Below are 26,112 nucleotides of genomic sequence, written 5' to 3' on the forward strand. Positions count from 1 at the left end.
AGACCATTTCTTTTGATGAACAGAAGCTTTTTAGTTTTATGAGGTCCCTTTTGTCTATACTTTCTCTTAGTTGCTGAGCTGCTGAGTTCCATTGAGGAAGTCCCTGAAGTTTCTTTATTGATTTTTTTTGTCCAGATGATGTCACTGTTGGTGAGAGTTGGATGTTAATTTCACCCACTGTTTTGTGTTAGGATCTGTCTGTGGTTTTATGTGCAGTAATGTTTATGAATTTGAGCATGCTAAAATTTGGTATATACGTGTTTACAATTGTCATAACCTCTTGACAGGTTGTTCCCTTCTGAATATGAAGTGATGTTCTTTGTCTCTTCTGACAAATTTTGCTTTGAAGTCTGCTTTATCAGATATTTGCTTGTTTTAGGGATCCATTTGCTTAGAATATGATTTCCCATTCTTTCACTCTTAAGTCTGTGTTTGCTTTGCCAGTGAGGTGTGTTTCTTATAGACAATAAGTGGTTGGGTCTTAGTTTTTAACCCAATGTGACAATCTACGTATTTTGATTACAGAATTGTGACCATTGACATTAGGAGTTATTACTGAAAAAAATGTGTACTGAAAGCGTTGAATTATAGGGGTGGGAAGAAGGGGTAAGGGAGTGTCACAGAGCTGGGTTGAACTGACCAAAGTTAAGTATGTTCACAGCTGGAACACATTGAGAAACCCCTTTGAGCATTGACTGTGGAATTAAAAATGTAAGACAGGACTGTATAATAGGTTCAGTGTGTGGGGTACTTGTGAGAGAGGGAAGGGCAAATGGAGGAGATGAAGGTGAGGGAATATGGTTGATGAACTTCATATACAAAATAGAACAATGAAACCTCTTAGGATTGTTTTCATTGGGGTGGGAGTGGGTTGAGGGGAGATGGTAGGGGCAATGAAACCAATGTATAATGTAAGGTTATTGGGAATTGTCAATGAATCCTCCTGTACAACGAATATATGCTAACAAAATGAAAAAACAAGGTATGCAGTAATTCCTGTCATTTGATTGGTTTTTTTGTGATGATTATTTCCAAAACCTCATTCGCTTATCTACTCATCTAGTGAGATTTATTCTTTCCTGTATTTTCACTGTGTTTATCTGACTGTTTTGTGTGTAGGATTGCTTTAAGTATCTTTTATAGTATTGACTTGGTGGTTATGAATCCTTTAGTTTTTTTCTTTTTTAATCATGAAACTTTTTCTTTCTTCTTGAATTGTGAATGACAATTTTACTGGACCCAGCAATCTAGCTTGGCAGTTATTTTTTTCAGGACTTAAAAAACATCACTCCATGCCCTCCTTTAGCATTTCTGTTGATAAATCTGCTTATATTTTGATGATTTAGTCTTTGCATATGACTAGTCATATCTCTCTTGCAGCTTTAAATAATCTTTCCTTTTTCTTTATACTTAATGTTTTAACTTAATATGGTGTGGAGAGATCCCTTTATGATCTTGTCTGTTTAGTGTTCTAAAAGTCACCTTTTTCTCAAGATTTGGGAATTTTTCCAACTATTACTTTATTGAATATGTTTTCTATGCCTTTAGTTTGTGCCTCTTCTTCTTCAGTGCCCATGATTCATAGGTTCGGTCTTTTAATGGTGTTCCAGGAGTCTTGCATGCTCTATTCATTTTTTTATCTTCACCTGAATGTTCTAATTCATCTACCCTGTCTTGAAGGTGTTCCATATGGTATTCTGTCTTTTTACTTGATGCAGTCTATTGGCAAGGCTTTCGACTGAGTTTTTATTTCACTTGTTGAACTTTTCATTTTCCTGAATTCCAATTTAAGTTTTCAGTATATCTGTATTTTCACTGAATTCCTCTTTGATATCCTGCATTGTCTTCCTTATGTAATTAAGCTGTTCATTCATATTCTCTCTGCATTCACTAGATTGTCTATTTGCATTCTCCTGGAATTCGTTCTGGTGTTTATGTGTCCTGTCTAATTTTGTTGATCATTCTTTTGAATTCTTTATCTGGGATTTCACTCACTTCACTTTCACCAGAGTCTGTTCTTGTGGAGTTGCTGTCTTTTGGAGGAGTCATATTGCCTCATTTTTTCAAATAGCTTGTGTTTCTGCAATGGGATCTATCATGCGTCTGTGGCTGAGTCATTGGCTGGGAATTTTAAATATCTGTAGTCTTTTACTTGAAGTATTGTCAATATTCGGGCCAGTCTGAATGTGGTTAGTGGGTCAATGTGCAATTTCTTACCACTGGACGAGCATACAGCTCAATAGTGAAACATTCATCACATGCTGCTGGCACTGGGCCTTATTTCCAGCACCACTCACATGGAGGAAAGTCATCTGGATTCTTGTGCAGTTCCTACTGTACAGGTTGTTGCTGTATGTGGGCTGAGGGCAGGGCATGACAAGGGTCAGTTATATTCCTCAAGGCTGCTTTCGCTTTAGAATATGGCCACCTTTGTAAACTGGAAGCTGTTTCTGGCCACAAGGAGCTTTGCAGCCTGTGTGCATGAAAAGTTCCCACTAACTCCACAGCACCCCAGTTTGTGCCGCCAAGGACAGCAAGTTTCTAAGCCTAAGGTTGTCCCCTAAATGCATCAGAGAGTTGGAGAACAAACAGAATGATGAGTTCTTCCCTGGCAGAGGAGAGCTAAGGGACTCAGGCACTCTGGCTGACAGACTCAGTGCTTTCAGATGCCACTCAGCAGATCACTGCCCTGTGGGAGGGAGAAGGCTGGGAGTAGTCATGTGATCCAAGGGTTCTGGACTCAGAGATCATGGTCCCATGTGGCAGCAAATACACATATCCAGGGGTTAGTTCTCAGACACCAAGTCCTCTGCCAGCCACAAGTTCTGTGCTGTGTTCTGCAGTGATCCTCAGCAAGCTGACTTGCTCCTCTCCAGGGAGGCCAGGGCCACTGCCCACTGCATCCTTCACTGCCATTCTCCTGGCTGTTCTCATTGGGTCCACAGCAGACCCTCTCCCTCTCCAAAACCAGTTCTAATGACCATCTCCCTCCCAGACACTGTGGCAGGTGACCCAAGACTCCCTGATCCATGATTATTTGGTCCTCATTTTAAGTCCCCAGAGTAGCTCAGTCTCAAGCAACAAGCCTCTTATCAAGATGGCACATCGCTATAGCTCTCCAAAATAAGGGCAGTGACAAAATGTCATTCTACTCCAAAGCTGGCCTGTCACACAGGAGTAGTCAGCTGTCACACCAAATTCCTGCACTGGGTTTAAGGCTTACAGGAAGTGTGGGTTTATCCCACAGTTAGAATTGCCAGTCTGTCACCAGGGCTGTCTGGCTTACCTTGTCTTTGTGTCTTCACCTTCCCTTCCCCCACCACCTGCATCCAGGGAGCTGGGATTGGAGTTTCAGACTGCTTTCTACTTTTCTCTGTCATCTTTCTCTTTCTCCATGCATTTTTAGCTTTCCTTTCACCTCTGTTGATTCCCAGTGCTCTTCCTCTCTCATTTAGAATGTAGTCTGTCCTCCATTACCTTGACTTTTCTCAGTGAGAGCCAAATGGAGAACATTTCTAACCCACCATCTTCCACCATCACTCCTCAAGCCCTCTTCTTCCTTACATTCTATTTCTATTGTATTTTTGCTTTGACGTGCACAGGCAATGATATTACACAACAATCAAACTCATCAGCACCATCATCACTGTCCATAGTTACCTTTGTTCTATGATAGAGCACTAAATATCTCTTAGCAAATTTTCAGTGTACAATTCAGTATCATCATAAGTACAGCACAGCACCTGGAACATGACTGTCACTTAGTAAGCAGTGTGTATTTTAATCTTTTAATAAATGGAAAATACAAATAATCCATTTAATTATAGCTAGCAAGACAGCTGAAAGGAACAATTAAGTTGTTTTTCCCCAAAACTGTGTGCTGTGAGGTTGGGTCCTTCTGAGACACATCTAAATCACAGCAGGGAGGGGACTTCCAGCCAGATCCACAATTATACCTGTCCTCTGAGGCTTGAGAATTTGTGGTGGCAATGCTAGCCTTCCCACTCCTGGAGAGACCCTCTGCTCTGTAGTAACTCTGCCTGGGGATGCCATCTGGTGGCAGATGCCTGGGGACCTGGTCACAGCTGTGATCACTCTGCCCCACAGCTGGCCAACCTCAAACTGAGATGCATTCTGAGCCCACTCTGAAGTGCCCAGTGGATGCTCTAGGTCCCCGTGGAACAAAAGCGTTATTACAAACGTCCTCTCTCCTGTATGTCCAGGGACTTCAGGGCCTCAAATACTAGTGGGCAGGTGAAGCTCAACCCCTTGCTTGGTCCCAGTGTTTGATGTTGATGATGATAGAGAAGGCTAGTGCCCACATGAGAGGACAGGGAGAGGGTGAGGAGAGGTGAGGAGAGGCCAGCAGATGAGGCAAACCTCCCAGGTCTGGAACCTATCAGGTTATCTAATGCTGCAGCATGTCAGACCCTGCACAGCACTGGGAAGGACAGGGTGTCATCTGAGCTGCTCCCAGCCTCAGTACCTATTGGCTCCAAAACCTGGGCAGGCTGTACCCGCCCCTCTCCCATTTTATCAGCTGGGGCATGGACAAACGGTGTTTAACTAGGTTTTGGTGAGAATCAAAGAATCATTATGTGAGTCAAATGAGTGCAGACCTGGAAGTTTGTAAAGAGCAAATACTGGCTTTGTCTTTATGGCCCAACATGGATTCCTTATGTGCAGCTATAACCCTTTTACTAACCCCAGCAGTCCTGCGGGTAGGAACTGTCCAGGTTTCACCTTTGAACACCTCACAGTACTCAGAACATTGTCTGGTACAAACAGTTACTCAGTGAGAACCACGCCCAGGTTATTCTCTGTCTCCTTCTTGTGCCACAGAAACCTCAAGAGAAGGGAAGTCGCCTCCCCAGCTGAGCTTCTGTCTTTCTCCAAACTCCCCGAGCCAACCAGCAGGGCCATGTCCCGAGCTGCGGAGATCCTGGAAACCTCAATACAGACAATGAAAAACAAACAGTCCCGGCACCCCACAGGTAAGCAGCAGTTCCCAGGGGATGAGTTGGCTTGGCCCATATTGTCACTTGTTTGGGGTGCTTCTTAGTGGACACCAACCCGCATGTCACAGGAAGAAAGCACTTTTTAAGCTGCCTAAAAGCTGTCACAGTTTCTCATTTTTTTTAGTCTGAGAAACACTGTTTCTCTGCTATTCAAATCAAATGTGGAGAGCCAGCCAAACATGCTGTTTGATGGTGTGAAATAATTCGGGAATTTTTCCAGGGTTTCCCTACATAGTTAGGCTTGGGTAGCTTGTTCTTTTATCTTAGCTTTTTGAGGAAAAGGAGTGACCTGTTGCACAAATAAGATCAGAGGAACCCCAGTTTCCCACAACATAGCTGAGGCCTTATTAGAGAGTCAGTTGCCCCAGGCCTGTGACAGCTGACTTATACATCTCTAAAAATGAGGTCAAGCCCACCAGCTGTTCTCCTGATGGCTACTGAAGACTAAGAAGGAGTGAGTTGCCTTGGATCAGTACCTCTGCAGACATAAGATGGGGAGATGATGATGACAGCAAATTTAATCAAGGGACTTATTTATAATTTCTATGGTGGGGCACCAGAATGCAAGCTCTCTTGTTCACACACTTAGCAAGGAGTCTTCAGTGCACCGCCCTGAGCTACCTGGTCTCTGAGTTCTTCCTCCTAACTCACTATTGGTTAATCTAGCCCTGACTTACTTGGCTTTTAGAATAAGACAAACTCGCATAAACCAGGATTAACCAGAATTCTCAGGTCCTAAACTTAACACTTATGTTATAGTGACAAAAAGTTCATTTGAAATGGTTTTTGCTCAGACCATGTGATTGAAAAATGTTCCTAAAAAATACAATAGAACAGATAGGTATAGAGAACAACTTCCTAAATAAAACTCAAAAGGCTCAGCATCTAAGAGAAAGAATGAACAAATGGGACTGCATCAAACTAAAGAGCTTCTGCACAGCAAAGGAAACAGTCACCAGACTCAAGAGACATCCCATAGAATGGGAGAAAATCTTTACCAGGTACTCACCTGATAAGGGACTAATATCCAGAGTCTACAGGGAACCCAAAAAACTCAGCACTCAAAGAATCAACACCCAATGAAGAAATGGGCACATGAATTAAATAAGGAATTCTCAGAGGAAGAGGTTCAAATGGCCAGTAAATACATGAAGAAGTGTTCAACTTCCCTGGTTATAAAAGAGACACAAATCAAAACAACACTTACATTTCATCTCACCCCAGTTAGAATGGCCATAATCAATGCTAATAACAACAACAAATGCTGGTGAAGATGTGGTGAAACAGGAGCCCTTTTACACTGCTGGTGGGAACGCAAATTAGTACAACCACTATGGAAAGCAGCATGGAGAGTCCTCAAAAACTGGAAATAGAACTGTCATATGACCCAGTGATACCACTCCTGGGCACCTACCCAACAGAACGTAACACAGGATACAGTACAGACACCTGTACACCCATGCTCATCGCACACTATTCACAACAGCCAAGCTCTAGAAACAACCCAGGTGCCCTACAACTCATGAACGGATCAAGAAATTATGGAAAATATACACAATGGAGTATTACTCAGCCATAAGGAATGATGACATGTGGTTTGAAGGTAAATGGATGCAATTGGAGGACACCATGTTAAGTGAAGTTAGCTGGGATCAGAAACACAAAAGCTGCATGTTTCCTCTCATACGTGGAAGATAGAGCCAAAGGTAAACACATACACAAAACCAAACATGATCATATACAAACTCAGATGTAGAACACGGTTGTGACAGTGGAACTACCCCATGGAACTCGGGGAAAGAGGAAAAGGAAAAGAGAATGGTAATCAGTAAAATCACATAACATAAGATGTGAAGGTAGAGGATATGACAATATATATTTAAAGCTGTTGAAAAACAGGGGTGGGAGGGAAGGGGTAAGGGAGAGTAATGGAAGGGGTCAAATGGACCAAAGTAAAGTAGAATCACAGTGGCGATACATCAAGAAACCCCTTTGAACATTGACTTAGAAATTAATAATGAAAGACAGGACTGTAAAATTGGCACCGTGTGGGGGTGGTTCTTGTGGGAAGGGGGACAATGAATGAAGAAGATTAAGGTGAAGGAATATGGCTGGTGAATTTCATATACCTTTATGAAATAGAAGAAACCTCTTGCAATTTCTTGAAGTGGGGCAAGGAGGGGGTTGAATGGGAGAGACAGTGGGGGCAATGCAACCAGTGTACAAAATAAGCCTACTTAGAATTGTCACAATGAATCCCCCTGAACAACAAATCTATCCTAATTTAAAAAATATATAACTGTTCCTAAGGACACTGGTCCCCTGTGTTGTCATGGGATCAGTCAGGGCTGACAGAAGTGACAACAGAACAACTTGTTTTGGCGTCACAGGACAGGATCTTCTGACTCATGCTTCTGCAGCAGGAGGCTGCTATGTAGGCCAGGGTGTGGGCGCTTAAGGAAAACAGGCTGATGCATTTGGTCCAGGCCGCAATGTAGAAGTCAAAAACTCCACACTGTAGGAGGATTTTAAGTTTCTTCCGCGATATAAATGTTGCCAGTCAAAAGCATTTCGATGTGAAGAAAATAAAAGGACCCAAGAAGACTTCCTGTCAATCACTTAGTTGACAAGCTGTGACTAAGCTGATGTCAAACCCCTTCTTCCAGGATGCTCTGAACCTTCATTTTGTTTACGTGCTCACTTTGCAGGGTTTATGTGTTGTGTTTTAGCATAGTGGAACACACAGCCCTGTATTAATTAAATGTAAATTAGTCTAAGCTTGTCAAAATGTTCCACTGTTAAAAGGCTCATTTTGTTTGTCTTCTGTTTGAAAATGGAATGTGTTTCTTCCCGGTTTTTCAAGTAAATATCTCAATTTCATTGGAATCTAACCAAAGTTTTGGGGTGTTATTTTCAAAGAATTATCTAAACCATTTCAGAGAGGTAACAATGGCTATGTCTCCTGATGGACAATAAAGCAGCCCTCTTTGATTTGTTGAGTAATGTAAATATAGACAGAATTGGCAAAAAAATAAAGGAGCCTGCTCTCTGGGGCTCTAATCTAGAGAGCGTTTATTACACAGGACCCAAGAACCAATGAAAAGGAAAAGAGGTTTTGTAGAAGGACAGGTGAATACTATGAGCAAACCTGACCAAGGCAAATTTTGAGGGAACAAATAGTATATATACTAGCCGTCTCCTGAAGAATGGGGCCATCACGAGACAGGAATGCCTCCCTGTGCAGCTATAATGGGCCGGCAGTGGCATTGTGCCCTGTGAGATGGGTGACAACTCTGAGAAGTGGCTTTCTGGCTTGTCTCCCTAGGGCTCAGGGACCTTGGGCTGCTTTTGTGCTTTTCACAAAGCAGAAACTGAACAAAGCCCCACATTCCTGGCAATAAGGAAGCTTGAAGGAAGTACATGAGCGAACCACAGACTGAAAGGGAGAAGCAGGCTTTGTGGAAAGAATGACGGGGACCAGGGACCGGGGACTGGGGACCGCACAGGAAACCCTTCAGAGGCTGCAAGATTTACCCTGGAAGATTTACTTTGTAGGTAGATTGGTTGTTGCCATTGGACGGTGTGTGGTGTCTTGTCTCTCAGATGTCCTATCAGAAGAGCTCCTGAACCTGATTGCCAACTTGTCTGGATGCCTACCTCACATGCTGCCACCAAAGTGTCCCGACACTTGCCTGGCGAACAAGTACAGACACATCACTGGGGCATGCAACAACAGGTATGAGCGCAGACCGCCCTCCCTCTCGTGGAAACTGGATTTGAACTTGACCTGAAGGGGCCCTCTGCCCCACTCCTCCCTCTGTCATGGTCTGGTGTTGCCACCTGTGTCTCACCGAGGAGCAGCACATTCGTTCCACTCCCTGTGTCTCTCCTCGTCTTCCTAAACCCACACCATGGCCACAACATTCACCTAATAGCTTAGGTGAAATAGCTAGACATTGTCCTTGAGTTCTCCATCTCCCCACCCATCTGTCCCCAGGACCATCACCTTGACCCCAGCATGAGGCTGCTCCCTAACCCCCTCCTTAGATGAAGTGAAAACATTCAGCCCTGAGCCCCGTGCCACAGCTCCTTTCTGGTCCTAATGTGGCTCTGCCTCCCTGGGCCCCCACCCCCTATGTGCCGGACACAAACTCCATCGCTGTACCACGACAACTCCTATTCTGCACTCTCCCTTGACCTCAGCGCCACGACCTCGGCTCCTGAGGCCTCCCTGAGGTGTCCTCTCTGCCCCAAGCCTGCCGCTCTCCTTTTGCCACATCACGCATCACTGTCTTAGATTTCCTTCTTTGCACATTTTAAACTCCGTCCTCTCCCTTCCCCACCTTTCACCCCCAGAATGTGCTGTGCAGACTCTGTCTCGGTTCTACTCACAGCTGTGTGGCAGGGCCTGGACAAGCGTCCAGGAAACGTGTGGACTGAGTGAGGAAATGGGGACACCGTCTGGGGTATGAGCTCTCCCTCATGACGAGACATGCCGGTGTGTGTGTGGTGAACAGTCTGGGTTGGGCGAGCCCCTCAAGTGACAGACATGCTAATATGTGCAGTGGACAGTGTGGGGGAGTGAGCCCCCCAAGGGAAGAGACATGTTGGTGTGTGAATTGGACAGTCTGGGGTGTGAGCTCCTAAGTGAGAACAGATATGTTGGGGGGCACAGTGTTTGAAGGAGGGACCCCCCCAGGTGAAGTCAGAGACAGTGGTAGACAGTGTCCTGGGGGAGCAAGCCCTCCCCCACCCCGGGAAGACAAGCAGGGCTAGCTGAGAGTGAGGACCGAGGACAGTTGACTGGCAGAAGCTGGGCCTGGGCTTTCGGGAGCCAATGAGTCAGACACGATCCGATAAGTGATAAAGTGGTTGGCAGAGGGGCTGCCAATGGTGATGGGCTTCGGACGCATCATTTGAGCTGGTTTCTCTTCTGCAGCAACAGAGTCTGAGTCACACAGATGTGTGTCCATGTGCATTAAACTGGAGAATGTACACTCAGAACACAGGGTTTCTAAAAACCACTATCCCCAGACATGAAGACCAGCCTTCCATCCGGCAACACTGCACTGCATGTGTTGGGGACCTGGATCTGGGTGCACATGGGTCCCCAAGTCTGCAAACTGTGGCTTCTAGGCGTTGCCTGCTGTCTCTTGGCTTAGAGCCCCATGTGGCCCCCCCTTTCCTGTTTTGTTTCATACTTTTTCTCTTAAAAAAGAGCTCATTTTCAATTGCATTTTAACGTCATAGACTTTTATTCTACCTGTCAAAAATAAAGAAGTGGAGTTAATTGTATTCTTAATGCCCCCAAGGGAGAACACAGCATGCATGTGCCTTGTGTGAGCTGTGGTTTGGATGATGCTGCAGCTGGTCCCCAGGGCCAGGAAGGTGAAGTGGCCACCTGGGGGTATCACCCCTGAGAGGGACTAACACAGCTCTGCTGGGATCCCGTAGTCTCCTAAGAATGAAGTTTTGGAGAAAGAGCAAGTGTACAAGACAGCCCATGGACTGGGAGAAAATCTTGGCCAGCTACTTATCCGGTAAGGGACTAATATCCAGAATCTACAGGGAAATCAAAAAACTCAGCCCCCAAAGAATCAACACCCCTTTGAAGAAATGGACCCATGAATTGAGCAGGGAGTTCTCAAAGGAAGAGATACAAATGGCCAGTAAATACATGAAGAAGTGTTCAACTTCCCTGGCTATAAAAGAGATGCAATCAAAACAACACTTAGATTTTGTCTCACCCCAGTTAGAACAGCCATAATCAAAGGTAATTACAACAACAAATTCTGGCTCTTCAGTGTCTTGACTTCTTGTTCTCAGTCCCAAAGGATGAGCTGCAGAAATCCCAAAGACATTTCAACATGCCTCCCATGGCAGCAGGCCTGGAACAGGCACGGGGGCCTGGGGACGATGACAGTGAACAGCTGACTTGACTGAGTTGGGTATCACTGGACCTCAGAATTACATCAAACTTCTCAGTCTCAGGAAATAACTGATGAGCTGTAATGACCCTGGCTCCTCAACGGCCACTCACTGGAGGGGTGAGAGAGGGGACGGAGGGAATTTCTGAGTAGACTCCACTCAGACTCAGGTAGTCAGTGATTCATCTAATGAGCCTGCTGGTCAAGTGTGTCCCCACATGTGGACGTTCAGGACATGGACCCACCAAGACCCAGCATGCCAGTTCCCTCTACAGTGCTGACTCTGCACTCTGCAGTCTTGGTGGGGGGAGGGATTTTCTGTCTCATGGGCCCATAAGTAATTGTTAGGGGAAATGACAAACTCTGAAGGGAAAAATTCATAGTGCATATAAATTAAAGAAAAACTCCCAACTCTACCTGAATGCAGTAAGCAATTTTTGATGTGTAATTGCTATATAGATCTCCATATTCGTTTGCTTAAAAATAGTGAAAAGCCTAAATTAAATGCTGGGTCTGTCTCACAAACACGTTGTGAAATGACCTAAAGCCCGATGACTGATGGGACTGATGGCCACTCTGTACTCCTTGTGTCACAGTGACAGTCACCATTTTTCTCTCTCTTTTTTTCCATTCATGAAAATTGTGATACTTCATGGAGTTTTACTTGGTGAAATTTGTTCACACTATCTTCTCCTATGGGGATATCAATCCATTGAAAATTAAACTGTTTTGGACAACAGTTGTTAAAAAATGAAACGAGGCAGATATCATTTGATAACATGGACACTTCAGGTTAAAAACAAAAACAAAAACAAAGCCACGCTGCCTGGGGTGGGAGATCAGTATGCCTCCAAAGCTCACTCATCTGTAGGGAGTATGAGGAGGTGCTGGCACCAACGCCCCAGGAACAGGGCAGACGTCATGTGGTACCCAAGGCTGCAGGACAGATGCTCAGTCTGGGAAATGTGGAGCTCATACCGGATGTAATAGATGCTTTCTCTTGCTGAGAGGCCTCCAAGTGCCTCACTGACCATGACCATGGCGAGCCCAATTGTCTCCAAATGTGGTAGCCTTCTCCAGAGACCCACAGTCAGGAGTTGAGCTCCCTCAAGCCTCCAGGCCGTCTGGCAGGCCTTCGGCATCTTTTGGAAATGGAGTGAATTCCTGAGCCACTTGGGAACTGAAGTGGCTCTGGGGTGTGCCTGTCCCATGCAAAGCAGCCACTGTCCTCATTCACCTACCATTGCCTTATTGCTGAGAAAACCATGTGGATGTAGAAATCTAAGCTAAGTGACAATTTCTCCTCACCTATGGCACAAGGCTGCCCTGTGCTGCTAATTCAAAGAGGCCCCCATCTTTGGCCCTAAGAGCTCCTGTACATCATGGTTGACCAGACAGTCTGGCAAATGGACCGACTCATCTCTCAGCCCAGTCTGGAGCTTTATGCTTGGATCCTTCAGCTGAAGTGTAGGGTTCCTTTCTTGTTAGTTTGTATGCTGACAAGTCTGCAGGGCCTGGTGCCTTTGTGGAAGTCATGGTCACCTAAGCCACTGAGGAAGCACAGACGCCAGCCTCCTATAAAATGCCCAGAAATGCTTCTGTCCGCTGCTGCTGTTGGCTCTGTGGTCACTGTGCTGGGCTGCCATCAGTGCAAATCAAACAGTGCAGGGCAGGAAGGATTCCAGCAAGCCCTCAGGGATCCCTGTCAGCACAAGCAGAGGTGGAGGGTCTGGACAACCCGACCAGAGGGGCCCAGGCAGCCTGGACATCAGCACCATCCATCTGGGGTTCTGCACAGGTTCAATGACACATGGCTGGGTGTCACCAATACCATCTGAGTGACCTTGGGCTCTTGTGACATCCAAGTGAACTGAAATACCAAGGTCAATCAGCAAAAAAAAAAAAAGTCATTGCTAAGCAGTTGAATTAATGTTTCATTATTTTTAATTGAGTGGAATACCCCTCCCTGTGTTTTCAGTTTATAGAAATTCCGGTAAAGAGCCACCATAACGACCTCGAACGCTATTTAGTGCACACCAGTCCTCGATGGTGGCTGACTTACTGCAGCTAATTAAGCACAATTTGCAAATTGTGCTGCTCGGTGGACTGGAGATCAATGAAGTATTGATGATTGAGCTATTCTGCACTTACTGGGCCCGCAGACACTGTGAAGTAACCAGACCTCCAACATCACGGCCTGCTGCTGCAATGTTCTCAAGCTTCCCAAGTGAAGCGGCAGCCATATGACCAGCGGAGCCCCTCCTCCTGCTGTCAGGAGCCACCAGCATCCTCAGGGGAGACCTGCGCAGACCAGGGCCTCAATCTGCCTCCTCCACCTGCATGGACCGGGGCCCCACATTACAGCTGTTCTTAGCAGCTCATTACTCCTTTCCCTCCTCTGCTGAGGGTCTCCATCAGCTGCACTTGCAGAAGATGTGTCCTGTAGAGAAGGTGCAACCAGTCTTTGAGTGTTTGTATTTCCAAGTCCTCTGAACATCACCAGCCCCAAACGCCTGCTCCTCCAGAAGAATCACTAGCAACTGATGGTGCTTCTGTCACTCTCAGAAGTCCCCCACCTTGGTCTTGAATCATGTGCGCCCCCCTTCCTGGTGGAGAGGGGAGCACAGCAGTGACCCCGTGCTCACCATCACTTCTGAAGAGAGAGGTGCTAAGGAGCCTTTTGCAGGAGAACTTGGGGCTGGGAACAGAAGTTTGTTATAGAAATGGGACCTGTCCTCAAATTCCTAAGAAAATGGAATGAGCTGTCGTTAAAGCCCCTTATTGATCTATCTGCTAACAAACAAATAAGGGTGGCTCTTCAAATATTTTTAACAAAAATTGCAAGCACCTTCTTTTCTCAGGAATCAGTAATCATCGTGGACGTTTCATGTTCTCATTCTGGAAGATGCTCTAAGTGGTATCAAATGACTCTTAATCACAGCTACCTCCCTTGGGCTTAGAAGCGCTTCTCACCTCACACGCTACTCAGCAGTGGCCTGAGAAGTTGGACTCTGATTACTCACAACCTTGGTCTTGGCAGGCACTTAAGTAGCAACTGTTTTTGTCTTTTTGGAGGCACTGGGATGGTTTGAACTCAGGGCTCCAGGCTTGTGATGCAGGCACTCTACCACGTGAGCTCTGCCTCCAGCCCTTGGCATGCATTTCAAATCTCTTTTTGTGGTGCTGAGGACTGAGCCCATGGCCTCGCATATGCTAGGAAAGGGCTTGAGCCACGCTCCCAGCCCTTTTGTTTGTATTTTTGTCCTTGAGACAGAGCTTAGTTGCCCTGGCTGGCCTTGTAATATCAGTCCTCCTGCCTCCGCCACTAAAGTAGCTGGGATTATACGGATGAGCCACCACACCTGATGGCCAAAATATATTTTGACCCGTAGTATGAAACTGAAGTCAGTCTACTTATGGAACACATCGCTTTTGAGTCTCTTACTGGCTGAGTTTATTCTTATTGTCAAATCATTCATCTCTCAAAATGGCCTAACTTTATTTTCAATCCAAATAGATGCATCAATGTATGTTCTCTTGGCAAACCTCTCCCTTCTCAAGTCAGAACATGTCAGTAAGCTCCAAAGCACCCTATTTCCAGCTGAAGCGAAGCCCTGGGTAGGTTGGTCATCTCTTTGTTTTGAGTGGCTGAAGTGTCTGTCCTCTGGGAAGGGCCCTGGTGCTTTCTGGAAGGATGAGGGTCTAGTTTGGAAAGAGGAGCCTGAGAGAAGCCATTAGGAAAGGGCAGTGGAAGGGTCACCTGGAGGTGTGACTAGGCTTACTGGAAACCCATTATCTCCAGACCAAACCTGTCTGTAAACCCCAAGGAAACCATGGGAGTATTAGCCACGAGTCCTGGATGGAGTCGCCAGGGTCTTGATGCACGGTCCCCATGCCTCCTCCTTAAGCATGGCTGGACTCCCCTTTCTCTCTTTCCCTCCATCTCAAACATGCCCATGTTTGTTTCCACAGGGACCATCCTAGGTGGGGAGCCTCCAATACAGCCCTGGCCAGATGGCTCCCTCCAGTCTACGAAGATGGCTTCAGTCAGCCCAGAGGCTGGAACCCCACCTTCTTGTACAATGGGTTTCCACTGCCCCCGGTTGGTACTCAGGTCACCGCCTCACTGGGATGGGAGTTAGTTCGCCATAGTGTCAACCCCATAAGCTTGGAGGAATCTGACCTTCCTCTGAGGTCTTGCTTACTCTGCCTGTGGCTGCACACAGCCCCTTCTGGCCCCAACCTCCCTCTAAGGTCAGGGTCCTAAGGTGTAAAGCTTGGAAGTGAGGCTTCCAAGCCTCGCTTCTCTAATTCATCTAATTCTTTCATCTAATTCTGCCTTCTTTTCCCTTGGTAAGCCCTTCATTTTCAAATAAACTTTTTTATTCATAAGGTGAAAGACCAGGTACATCCACTAATTAGCTCACTCCTTTCATGGTCTCCATTTTCCTCCCAGAGGTATGTTTATTTGTGAAACACACTCACACTCACCCTTCTGAGCCATTTGGTCAAAACTTGAGCCATTTTGTCCCCAGTTTGACAGCTCACATCACTGAATGACCCAGCCTTTGTTGCTTATGCCACATTCCCAGATACAGCAGGTACTGGGCTCCTCCAGACACCACCGTCTCAGAAGTCAGGGACCAATCTGGTCAGCTGTGTGTTGACACCATCACGAAACTCTCCTATGGAGGTGAGCACCCGATGGAGGCAGTTTTCCCAGGTGGCTGTTTAGTGAGAGGACCAAGTGTTCCCAGCAGCTGGCAAGGACCAGCAAGGGGAGCAACCGCTGAACCTTACTGAAAAGCTCAGAGCTCCGGGAAGCAGGCAGGCTCATGTCGACCCTTAACTTCCCGCCAGACACTTGCCTTCTTAGTTCAAGTGCACTGTCTGTGAAAATAGGGCGAGACTATCCTGCCTATCTTGTGCACAACACCAGAACAGTATAAATGCTGAAATTTCTTGAACTCTGGGCGTTATGATACTGTGATTCTATAAACCCAAATTTGCTCAGATAGATAATTATTTAGAAGCATCAGACTCAAGTATGTTTAAGTGTGGAGTGTGTTAACTTCCTACTCCTGCTCTAACAGCTCACTCCAGTTTTAGTGGCTCAAGACAACACAAAGTTATAATTCTCAGATCTGAAGGTCAGAAGTCTGAGGTGGGTTCCCTGGACTGAAATCAAGGTACCTGCAGGGCTCTAAGGGGAGAATGCATCACCTCACCCTGTCTGATGTGTGTGTGTGTGTATGTGTGTGGTGCTGGAGTTCAAACCCAAGACCTTGCACATGCTAGGCAAGTGTTCTACTTCTGAGCCCATTCTACCACTCCAGTCCCATCCTATCCAACTTCTAAAGTCTGCCCACAATCCTTGGCTCACAGCCTCCTCCTTCAAAGCCAGCAGTTATAGCATCTCTCTCCTGACTTCCCTCCAAAGTCCTCTCTCTCTCAGCATAGTCAGGAAGTCTACAGATTTGAAGGACCCAGGTGATGAGATAGGACTCCCCACAATTCCAGGATAACCTCTTCTTCTCAAGGTCTCTGATATACCCACATCTGGAGGCTCCAGGATTCTTAAGTAGACATCTTAGGTGGTGTTATTTTTTTCAGAGTTACCCTCTGACTCCCAAGTTTCACATCCATTCCATATATAAACCCTACTCACCCCTCCAAAGACCCCCCCAAATCCCATTGCAGCATTGATTCAACATCCAAAATCAAATCCAAATCTCACCACTGAAAACTGCCAAAATCAGGTAGAGGAGGTTGAGGGTGTGACAACCTGGGGACAAAATTCCCCTCCATCTGGATCTGTGAAACAAGGAAACCAGTTTTCTGCTCCCCAAATGCAATGACCCAACAGGCATAAGAGAGCAGTGACAGACACCCCAACTCAGAAGGAAGAACTGGAAACAAAAAGGGAGTTGCTGATTCCACACCATGGGGGAGTCAGCCAGGCCACTTCCACTAGGGTTCATAGCCTTGGAGTCAGCCCTGCAGTTCCAGGTTCTGAGTTACAGAGTGCACCATGCTAACTTCACCTAATCCCCATGACAACCCTGAAAGCTGGTCATTTTACACCACTTACAGATGAGAAAACTCAGGCTCTAGAAGGTACCTGTCAGCCCCCAAAGCAACCCAAATCACCGGCAGGTGTCGGAGTACAGATGCACCTGTCTTCCAGCTCAGCCCTTCCCACCCTGCCCTTCCTGGGTACCTCACTCCTGTGGACAAGAACCCCACCAGGAGTACAGGACCCCAAAGTCTCATCTCAGCCAGATGTGGTCTTTCTCTTCCTCATAGCAAACTGTTCTCACCCAGGTGCGGGAGGTGACAAGGCACATTATTCAAGTTTCTAACGAGGCGGTGACAGAAGACGACCAGTATTCTGACTTCCTGACAGCGTGGGGACAGTACATCGATCACGACATTGCTCTCACACCACAGAGCACCAGCACCACCGCCTTCTCGGGGGGAGCCGACTGCCTGCTGACGTGTGAGAACCAAAACCCATGCTTCCCCATACAGGTAATTTCGCTAAGCTTCACTTTTTATTATGAAACTAACTGGTGCCGCTTAAAAAATCAAACAGAAAAGCACAAGATGACACATGAAGTCTCCTTCTGTGTCCTGTTCCCGGGGACCAGCTGTGGAGAGTTCCCTCCTGGTCCACTCAGACATTACCTGTGCACCTGTGTGTGTAATGACCACACGTGTGTGGAGGTCTTTACACCTGCTGGGTCACGCTGTGTCATGCTCAGTAGCCGTGAGGGTCACTGAGTGACAGTTCTTACACATTGCTCCATGTCATTATAGGACAGAAATGTGTCCTATGACTAGGTTCTATCATTGTAGCCCATTTAACTCATTCCCCCAGTGATGAGGGGATTTCTTGTTGTTACGCCATCAGTAACAACGAAGCAAAGAGCATATTCCAACCTGAGTCTTGGTGGACGCGCTCACACCCAGTAGACAAGTCGTTAGGGACAGAAGTGCTAGATGGTGTAGCGGGCAGGCCTGAGATGAGGACATGTCAGGCCTACTCCCTGTGAACACTACTGTGCTGACTGCACTCCTTCCAGCAAGAAAGGTACTGAGCTACTGCTCTGTAGAAGACAGCTTTGAAGCTGGCCAGGGTCTCACCTCGCCCTGGACGCCTTCAGGCGAGGCTCTGCCCCATGGAAGCCTCTTGCTAGGCATCCTGGAGTCCCAGCTATGTGTGCCACCTGCCTGGGTGTCCTCAGCAAGCCCGGATCCCAGACATCTCATCTGTGAGATGGGGCTGTTTCTTCTGGCAGCAGTGCCCATATCTCTGGCACTGAGTCTGCCAGGTGCAGTTCCTGTTCACTTCTGAGAGGTTCCAAACCAGAATCGCTGCAGAGCAACTCAGTCAGGCAGCTGAGAGAGGCGACTGAGACCCCAGCTGCACGGTGCTGGGTTCGAGCCCCAAGTCCACGGTGTTGAACTCTGTAAGCAGGATGTGATATTTCCCACCTAATAGCATGGCAATTGCGCTCTTTTAAAATGTACACGTTTTTAATTATACGCATAATTCATGCATAATTGCCGTGAACTGCATTCCTTGCTGCCTTTCACACTCATTTTAGTTCCCTCCCCTGAATTAATTTCTGCTGTGGTGTGGTTGGCTGTTGTTTGGGATTATTCCTGGGCCTGCTTATGCACAGGAATTAGAAGACTACGGGTTGGGTGCATGTTTAAATTTCAATAGATTCTTGCAAACTGCCCCATGGTGATGGGTCATAAATTAGAATTTCCAGCTGGTTATTTCTGAGCAAGCATCAGCTGGGCAAAACCTACTTTACATCTCACCTTCCAGTGGACAAAGCCTCTGTGTCACTTGCTCCTTCTCGTCATTGAGTTTTTCAGTGATCCTACACAGCCTGCGTCAGTAATGACAGGGACAGGTTCTGGGAAGAGGGTCCTCAGATGACTTCACCCTTGTGCAAACATCATAGCGTTTCTAACAAAGGAAGATGGCTACAATATCACTAGAGGGTGTAATCTCGTGGGGCCGAGGTCAAATGTGGGGGTCATTGGTGGTATAAAAGTCATTATGCAGTGTATGGGGGGGGTGTTGTATTATATACACAAATCCGGGTACTGTAGACCTCAATTTTCTCTTGACAGCATTGGGGTTTGGACTCGGGGGCTCACACTTGCTAGATAGGCTCTCTACCTAGGAGCTGCAGTTATTTTTAGATGGGGTTGGGTTTCAGACAGGATCTTGCACTTTTGCCTGGAATGGGCTTGGCCTAAGATCCTTCTGCCTAGGCCTCCCTCATAGCTGGGATTACATCACGTACCGTCACGCCGAGCTTAACTTGGCAGTTGAGATGGGCTGGCTGGCCTCAAGCTGCAATCCTCCACGGAGGCATGAGCCTGAGAAACCATTCATAGACCTCAGTCTTTAATTACGCAGAATTGCTTGCCTTTCAGTTTTGCGTATGGTGCCATTTTGCATAAAATCAATTTTAAACTTTGGGATATCATTTTTCCCCTAGGCAAAGCAGACTATCAAGCAGCTCTTTCCTAACTGGAGGTTAGGAATGTATTTTCTGTACTTCCTTTAAAATTTTTTAAAGATTGGAATTTTAATATGATTTTATTTTATTAAGAATACACTTTTATGTGCAGTATGAGGTACGCATCTAGCTTGCTTATTTTCCTATGTGCATCACTACTAAAAATTCCATTTCTCACGCTGACTGCAGTGTTATCTTTATCACAGACTAAGCTGCCATGACTGTTACTGTGTTACTCACTTTCTGTTGCTGTGACAAAATATCCAAGAAAGACAACTTAAAGAAAGAAGGATTTATTCTGGCTCCTGGTTTCAGAGGTCTCAGTCCATGGTCAGCTGCTCCCTTGCTTTTGGGTCTGTGGTGGGGCAGAAGTATCATGGTGGAAAGGCATGGCAGAGGAAAGCTGCTCCCCTCCTGCGGCCAGGAAGTAGAGACAGACGGAGAGTGAGGGACAAGAAACAAGATATACCCTTCAAGGTCATGCCCTCGTGACACTTCCTTCAACCAGGCCCCGCCTCCTAAAGTTCATCCAGCATGAAATCACAAATGGATTAATCCATGGATGAAGCCAGCATCCTTGTGATCCACTCACCTCTCAATAGTGCTACCCTCTGGGACCGAGTCTTCAGCACTGAGCCTTTTGGGGGACACTGAGCACCCAAACCATAGCAGTGGGCTTGGCCTCTGTCTCCACTGGCGTCCATCCCGTTGCTGATCTTTAGATTACATGTTGGTGATCGGTAAGGCAGGGTCCTCGTTTCTGTTTTTTCTTAAGCATCTAGGCTTATTCTCAATTTGCTCTTCTGTGTTGATTTTAGAAGCAGCTTGTCGAGCTCTTTGAAAAATCTTGTAGTTTTTTCCAGCGGGATTAATCTTCCTAGTGGGTGACTTTGGACTTTTGTGTTCATCAAACAAAACTGAACCTTCCCTTTCAGCCAGGTATGTTTCAACTTACCGAATCTTTTGTATCCTTCCCTAAAGTTTTATAGCTTAGTCTGTTAATGTCTTGCACATATTCTGACAGATTTTAATGGATTTTTACTGCTAGAGTGAATGAGACCCTACTCAGTTATTATTTTTAACTGGTCATTCCTCAAGTACCAGGAAACCTACAAATTCTTTAAATCGTTGGTCTTCAGCCTGGCTGGCTTTTTGAGGTCTTGTTATTCTAAGTGTTAACCTCAGTTCCCTGTATTTTGTACATATTGAATATATTGGGTTTTTTGGGAATAATTTTGGACTTTCCCCTTTCTTTCCAATACTGAAACATGTCATTGCCCACTCACACACTTGCAGACACACGGGTCACTGCTGTAGCTGTCAGAAGGCAGCAGGGCGGCACTCGGCTGTGTCCTTCTCACAGAGGGTGTGATTCTTTCTCTGAGGTTGGGTTGGTCACGGGCGTCTGCTAGACAGCTTCAGTCACATAAGGACTTTACCTTTCATCCATGATTTCCCAAGAACTTTTATGAAATGTGCGACTTGGAGCTGTGCCTAGTGCCTCCAAGCTGCACTGGAGTGGAGGATTTCGTCCTGTCATCTGTCACTGCAGAAAATTCAGCCAAAAGATTTTCCAATATTGAGCCATCTTTACCTCTTGCCATGGGCCTGGTTGTGATGTAGGTTTTGACATTTTATTTAGGGCTTTTGAATCTCTCTTCACAAATGATTCTGCGCTACAGTTTTCTTTCTTCTGCTGCACTTTCTTTGTGGATTGCACAGATATGCCAGCACCGTGCAATGATCAGGGTCACCCACTTCTGCACTCAGGAGTCACTTCTTTAACACTGAACTGTCTGCTGGGCACCAGCGACTCATGCCTGTAATCCTAGCTACTTGGGAGACTGAGATTGGGAGAATTGTGGTTCAAGGCCAGTCAGGCAAATACTTCAAGAGATTCCACCTCTAAAAAAATAACTGGAAAAAAAGGACTGGAAGTGTGGCTCAACTGGTAGAGCACCTGCTTTGCAATCATGAAGCCCTGAGTTCAAACCCCAGACCCATAAAAAAAAAAGAAGAAAAATATTGGACTGTCTGTCTGTTTCCTGAAGTGCTGGAAAGGCTATGTGTGACACTGGGCTGATCCGCCTTGGGGACAGGCTCTTTGTGCTCATCGTGGAACTTGCTCCTAGTTAACTGTAGGGAGTTGGGTCTCCCGATACGCACTCGGTTCTGGTTCCACTTGGTCTATTGAGGGCCATGTCTTTTGTGTCCCTTTCCCACCATATTATCCCCTTCTGTCTCCTTCACATTTCTCACCTTCTTAGTGAAAGCTAACCCCGTCAGCTGCAATCGCTCTGGAGTTTTTACATGGGAGGGGAGCTTCATTTTCCTATGAATCCCCTTCTGGTCACAGCACGAATTTTAATACATGGTCTTCACATTGATACTGGTTTGGCCCTAACAGGTTTCAACTCAAATTCAAGTCTCTTGTATTATGTAATTGTATGCTGACATCTAAATGCATCAATCTCACTAAAGCACGTTCTTCTCTCTCTTCCTCCTCTTTTGCTTCACTTCCGTCCCCTCCCCTCTCACCCCCCAATGTTCTCTACTCATCCCCCCCGCCAGGGAACCCAGCTCAGCGTTGTGTACTTTCCAGGTGTGGGGGGTGATGAAGGTGTGAGGGGGTGATGATCGAAGAAGGAAGTTGATGAGGCGGGAGAAGAGTTCAGAGACATCACCTGACTGCAGTACATTTTCTAATGGCTCTATCCTTCATGTGACCTTAGAGCTCGGACAGCGACCCGCACGGGCACAAGCCCAGTGTTCCTTTTTGAATGCTGTTACTGCAGACACGACTCTACTAAGCACATTTTCTGCATCTTGAAATTTCATCTCAGTAAAGTAGCGCCTCTGGCAATTCTTCCAGGCCAGTGGAGCTCCAAGTCCTTCTTGCTCACGGCTGGTGACATGTCGTACTCCAGGTGACAACCCTGGGCTCACATCCTCTGGAGGAAGGCATCTGATTTGCCCTGTGTGCACAGCTTAATCCACAGCTTAAAGCCAGAACCAAAGTTACCAGAGAAGGTGACCTGTGACACTTCACAGCCATGACTGAGAAGAAACTCCCCTCCACGCTAGCCGTACACATCACTGATTGTTTCCTGCTGGTTTGGTGGTTATAAAGCAATATTTCATCCAACTTCATTTGCTTTCAGTGAATATTACTGAACTGTAAATTTTCCCTTTGTTTTGGATAACGTGCATTTATTTGTTCTGTGAATTTCCTCATTCATACCCTTTGTCCATCTTTCTATAATTTGACTCTTCTTGTGGATTTTAATTGGTTTTCTTTCTCTTTACGAATGTTTTTGTCCATTTCCATCAGTGGTACAGTGGCTCTCACCAGGAATCAGGTTTAATTCCCATAGGCCAGGTCTGTTTCTGGGTTGAGTGTCTGGACTCGGTCTTGGTGCAGAGATTCATTGGTTGCAAAACGTAAAAGCAATGCCCTCAAAAAAGCAGTGTGGGTTTTCTTTCCCCACTGAGGTGTGGACTGAGACGGGCTTGTCCACACCACAGCCAGCTGGTTCTGCCTCCCAGCAATCTACGTGATTCTGCATCAGAAGACCTGGCCTCTGGTCCAGGTCTCCACCAAGGTTCGGACAGACTGACCATGTCCTGGGCAGCTCTGCGCTGACGTCAGTAGATGGCCCTTAGCACAGCTGATGAAAGAGTGAGTGGGATCTGGAGTTATTTCTTCATGTGAACTTTGAGGGTAATCTACCCATTTCAAAATGCAAAAGTACTCTTATGAGTGTAACCAGAGTCACATTAAATTTGTGCATTCATTTACAGAGAGGTGAACTTTTATCAAATTTTCTTTGAAATTCTTAATGATGTTTTATTATTTTCTTCTTGCATTTCATATGGGTTTCTGGTTACATTTATACATGTGATTATGGTAGTTTTTCTGTTCTTCATGGAAAGAATTTTTGTCTCCTTGTCATCTGGGCACTTCATTAAAAAGAAAAAAGGATGATAAAGAAAAGGAACTTTGTACTTATCCCTGGAATGAAGATAATTTCTTTCAGGAAAGTTACTGATTTTTCTAGAACTCTTAGCTGTTCTAGGCATATGATATCTGAGTGAACAAGATCACCCCATCATATTTTTAATCTTACTTTCTTCTAGCATTTTTACTAACTCAGTTTTACTTCCTGGACTTTGGCCTAACTGGATTATTAAAATTAAATTTCTCAGCAGTGCTCAAGTGGTGAGAATAGGTTCCAGGTCCTGGAACCTATTTCAGTGAAAACACTTTGTTCACAGCACTCAAGACAGTGAACACACTGAAGTGATTTCACTTTGCTCTATTTTAATAACAGGAATTTATATTTATATTAGATTTAAATGTTTTAAGATCTCCTTAAAGCATCCCAGGCTGGCCTCGAAGTCACCATCCTCCTCCATCTCTAGTGCTGGGATTTTAGCATGCACCACCACACTCAGCTGTCCTTTGATTTACTGTTGTCCTGGAAACAGATTCTGCTCTCTAACATTGAGCCATTCTTGGAATGAATCCTATGTCACCATGGCACATTGCTGTTCGGATTCACTGCCCTATTTGACTTTTATTTACAGGGTTATTGATCTGAGTGCTCTGCCCTTGCACTATTTCTATCAGGGCTAATATTACACTTTTGCTGACTCTGTGGAATGCATTGGGGCACTTTCCATTTTGTGTTGTGCTCAAACAGTCTTAGTGCATTGGATTTGTCTGTCCTTTAGGGACTTGATGGAAGCTAGTTATAAAATGCCACCTGACCCTGTGCCTTAGCAGGATAGGGCTTCTGTCACCTTGCCAGGCTCTCCAGTGGTCATTGTCAATTTGAATTTTTCATTTCTTCTTGGTACAGTTTTGGTTATTTCTGCACTGTCAAGGAGCCAATCACTTGCTACTGTTCCTTTTCAAATACACAATCATGAGAGCACACACGGCTGTCACCTGGGGTCCTGGCTCTCTCCAATTCCCACCTCATCCTCTTCCAAACTGGGTCTTATTTTGTGCCCTTTCTGTTTCTCCTCCACTGGGTTTGTGAGACCTGTATTCCTTTTTCCTTTCCACCATGTCTTTTTTTTCTAAGTTTAACTAGTTTAACTCCTGTTTGTCCATGCAACTTCCTTATTTATGTTTGGTTTATTTCTCTGTTATTTAAATTCTTAAGATACTTTCTTAGTTCTTTTGCAGTGCTGTTGGAGTGAGAGCCACGTGAAATCTGGATTTTCCTGTGAGGGAGGTGCTGGTGTGCTTGGGCTTGATCTTTCCTTGATTGCTAGAGAGATTAATTTGTCCTTAAATCAATGGTAATTCTTCACATCCAGGAAAACAAGCCAATAAATTGGGAAAATTTTCCACTGCTCATTGCTTGTTTGTATTTCTGTTGTTAATCTCACTTTAAGCTTCGTTCCTGTGTCTTTTCCACTCATGGGAGCTGGGCTTGGGCCATCTGAAGTCTCCTTGGCAAGGTTCTTCTGGTTTCTTGTGCTCTCTGCAGTATTTTAGTTCATAAGGCATCAGGCAGTTCGCTGGCTCCCTGCTGCCCTCACCGGGTACCTTCTGCTCCTTTGGCAGCTCAGGAACTCCCAGACTCTGATGCACAAGTGCATTTGCTGGGGGTGGGGGGAGCCCCTCTTCCACTGTGTGCTCCCTGGTGTTCGGGTGTTGCCAGAGCCCGCAGCTCTGCTCGCTTTCTCCCTAGCACTGCAGATGTAGTCTCTCTGGGGCCACCTGCCACACCCAGCATGGCCTGTGTCCCCTGTCCTGTTTATTCCTCAGGTGCCACTCCATGATTGTCCCTAGGGGGACTGTCACTTATTTGCAGTTAGCACTGGCTTTTCTCTTGGAGCCTGTCCAGCCTTCACTCCTGTGACTTCAGGCCAGTTCTCTCACTTCTGTGTCTCAGACCCATACTACACACCAAAGATCACCCTGCCATTCCCAGGACAGGAGTGGAGGGAGGTGACTCCACCCCAGTGCAGGGTGGGTCCTGCCCCTGCCACACTCATGGGAAGGAAGCCTGTGCTCCTGCTCAGGGAGAGGGGTTACAGCCAGCACCTGGTCTGGCTTCACAGCTGGCCTGAAAATGGGCAGAATGTGTATAAGGTCTCCACCAAACAGGCAGGAAACTGAGGCCAGGAGGGCCCATAGGCGCCTCCTGGGTGGTGATACCTGCAACACTCCCAACTGGCCCTGTCACTGTGGTGGAGAACAGGCCAGCTGGAAATAGGATTGCATGAGTGTCCTGACAGGTCCCTAAAAGCGCAGGACCATGCACAAGGTCTGAGCTGCAGGAGGTGCTTGTGCCTGGGCTGGGGACGGCCAGGGCTCCCTGCCCAGAGGTTCCGATGTTTTTATTTTGTTTTGTTTCGTTTTGATGGGACTGGGGTTTCAACTGAGGCCTTCACGCGTGCAAAGCAGGTGCAGGCACTCTACCACTTGAGCCACAGCTCCAGTTCGTTTTGCTCTGGTTATTTTGGAGATGAGGCGGGGGTCTCACGGACTATTTCCCTGGGCTGGGCTGGCCTCGAACCTCGATCCTCCCGATCTCGGACTCCCAGGCATTACAGCCGTGAGCCCCGGAGCCCGGCCCCAACGCCTCTGGGCCGGAGGTGACC

The 26,112-nt window shown here is 46.3% G+C and overlaps 1 protein-coding gene across 1 annotated transcript in view; it reads left to right on the forward strand.

Moving 5' to 3' along the window:
• Nucleotides 1–26,112, forward strand: part of Tpo (thyroid peroxidase) — a 65,209-nt gene that overhangs the window by 14,598 nt on the left and 24,499 nt on the right. The window contains exons 3-6 of the mRNA XM_074049067.1: nucleotides 4,843–4,994; nucleotides 8,622–8,754; nucleotides 14,918–15,047; nucleotides 17,270–17,476. Of these exons, the coding sequence (XP_073905168.1) occupies nucleotides 4,843–4,994; nucleotides 8,622–8,754; nucleotides 14,918–15,047; nucleotides 17,270–17,476 (622 nt within the window). The remainder of the gene's footprint in view (nucleotides 1–4,842; nucleotides 4,995–8,621; nucleotides 8,755–14,917; nucleotides 15,048–17,269; nucleotides 17,477–26,112) is intronic.

The sequence above is a fragment of the Castor canadensis genome, chromosome 12, assembly GCF_047511655.1.
Source record: "Castor canadensis chromosome 12, mCasCan1.hap1v2, whole genome shotgun sequence".
NCBI classification, from domain to species: Eukaryota; Metazoa; Chordata; class Mammalia; order Rodentia; family Castoridae; genus Castor; species Castor canadensis.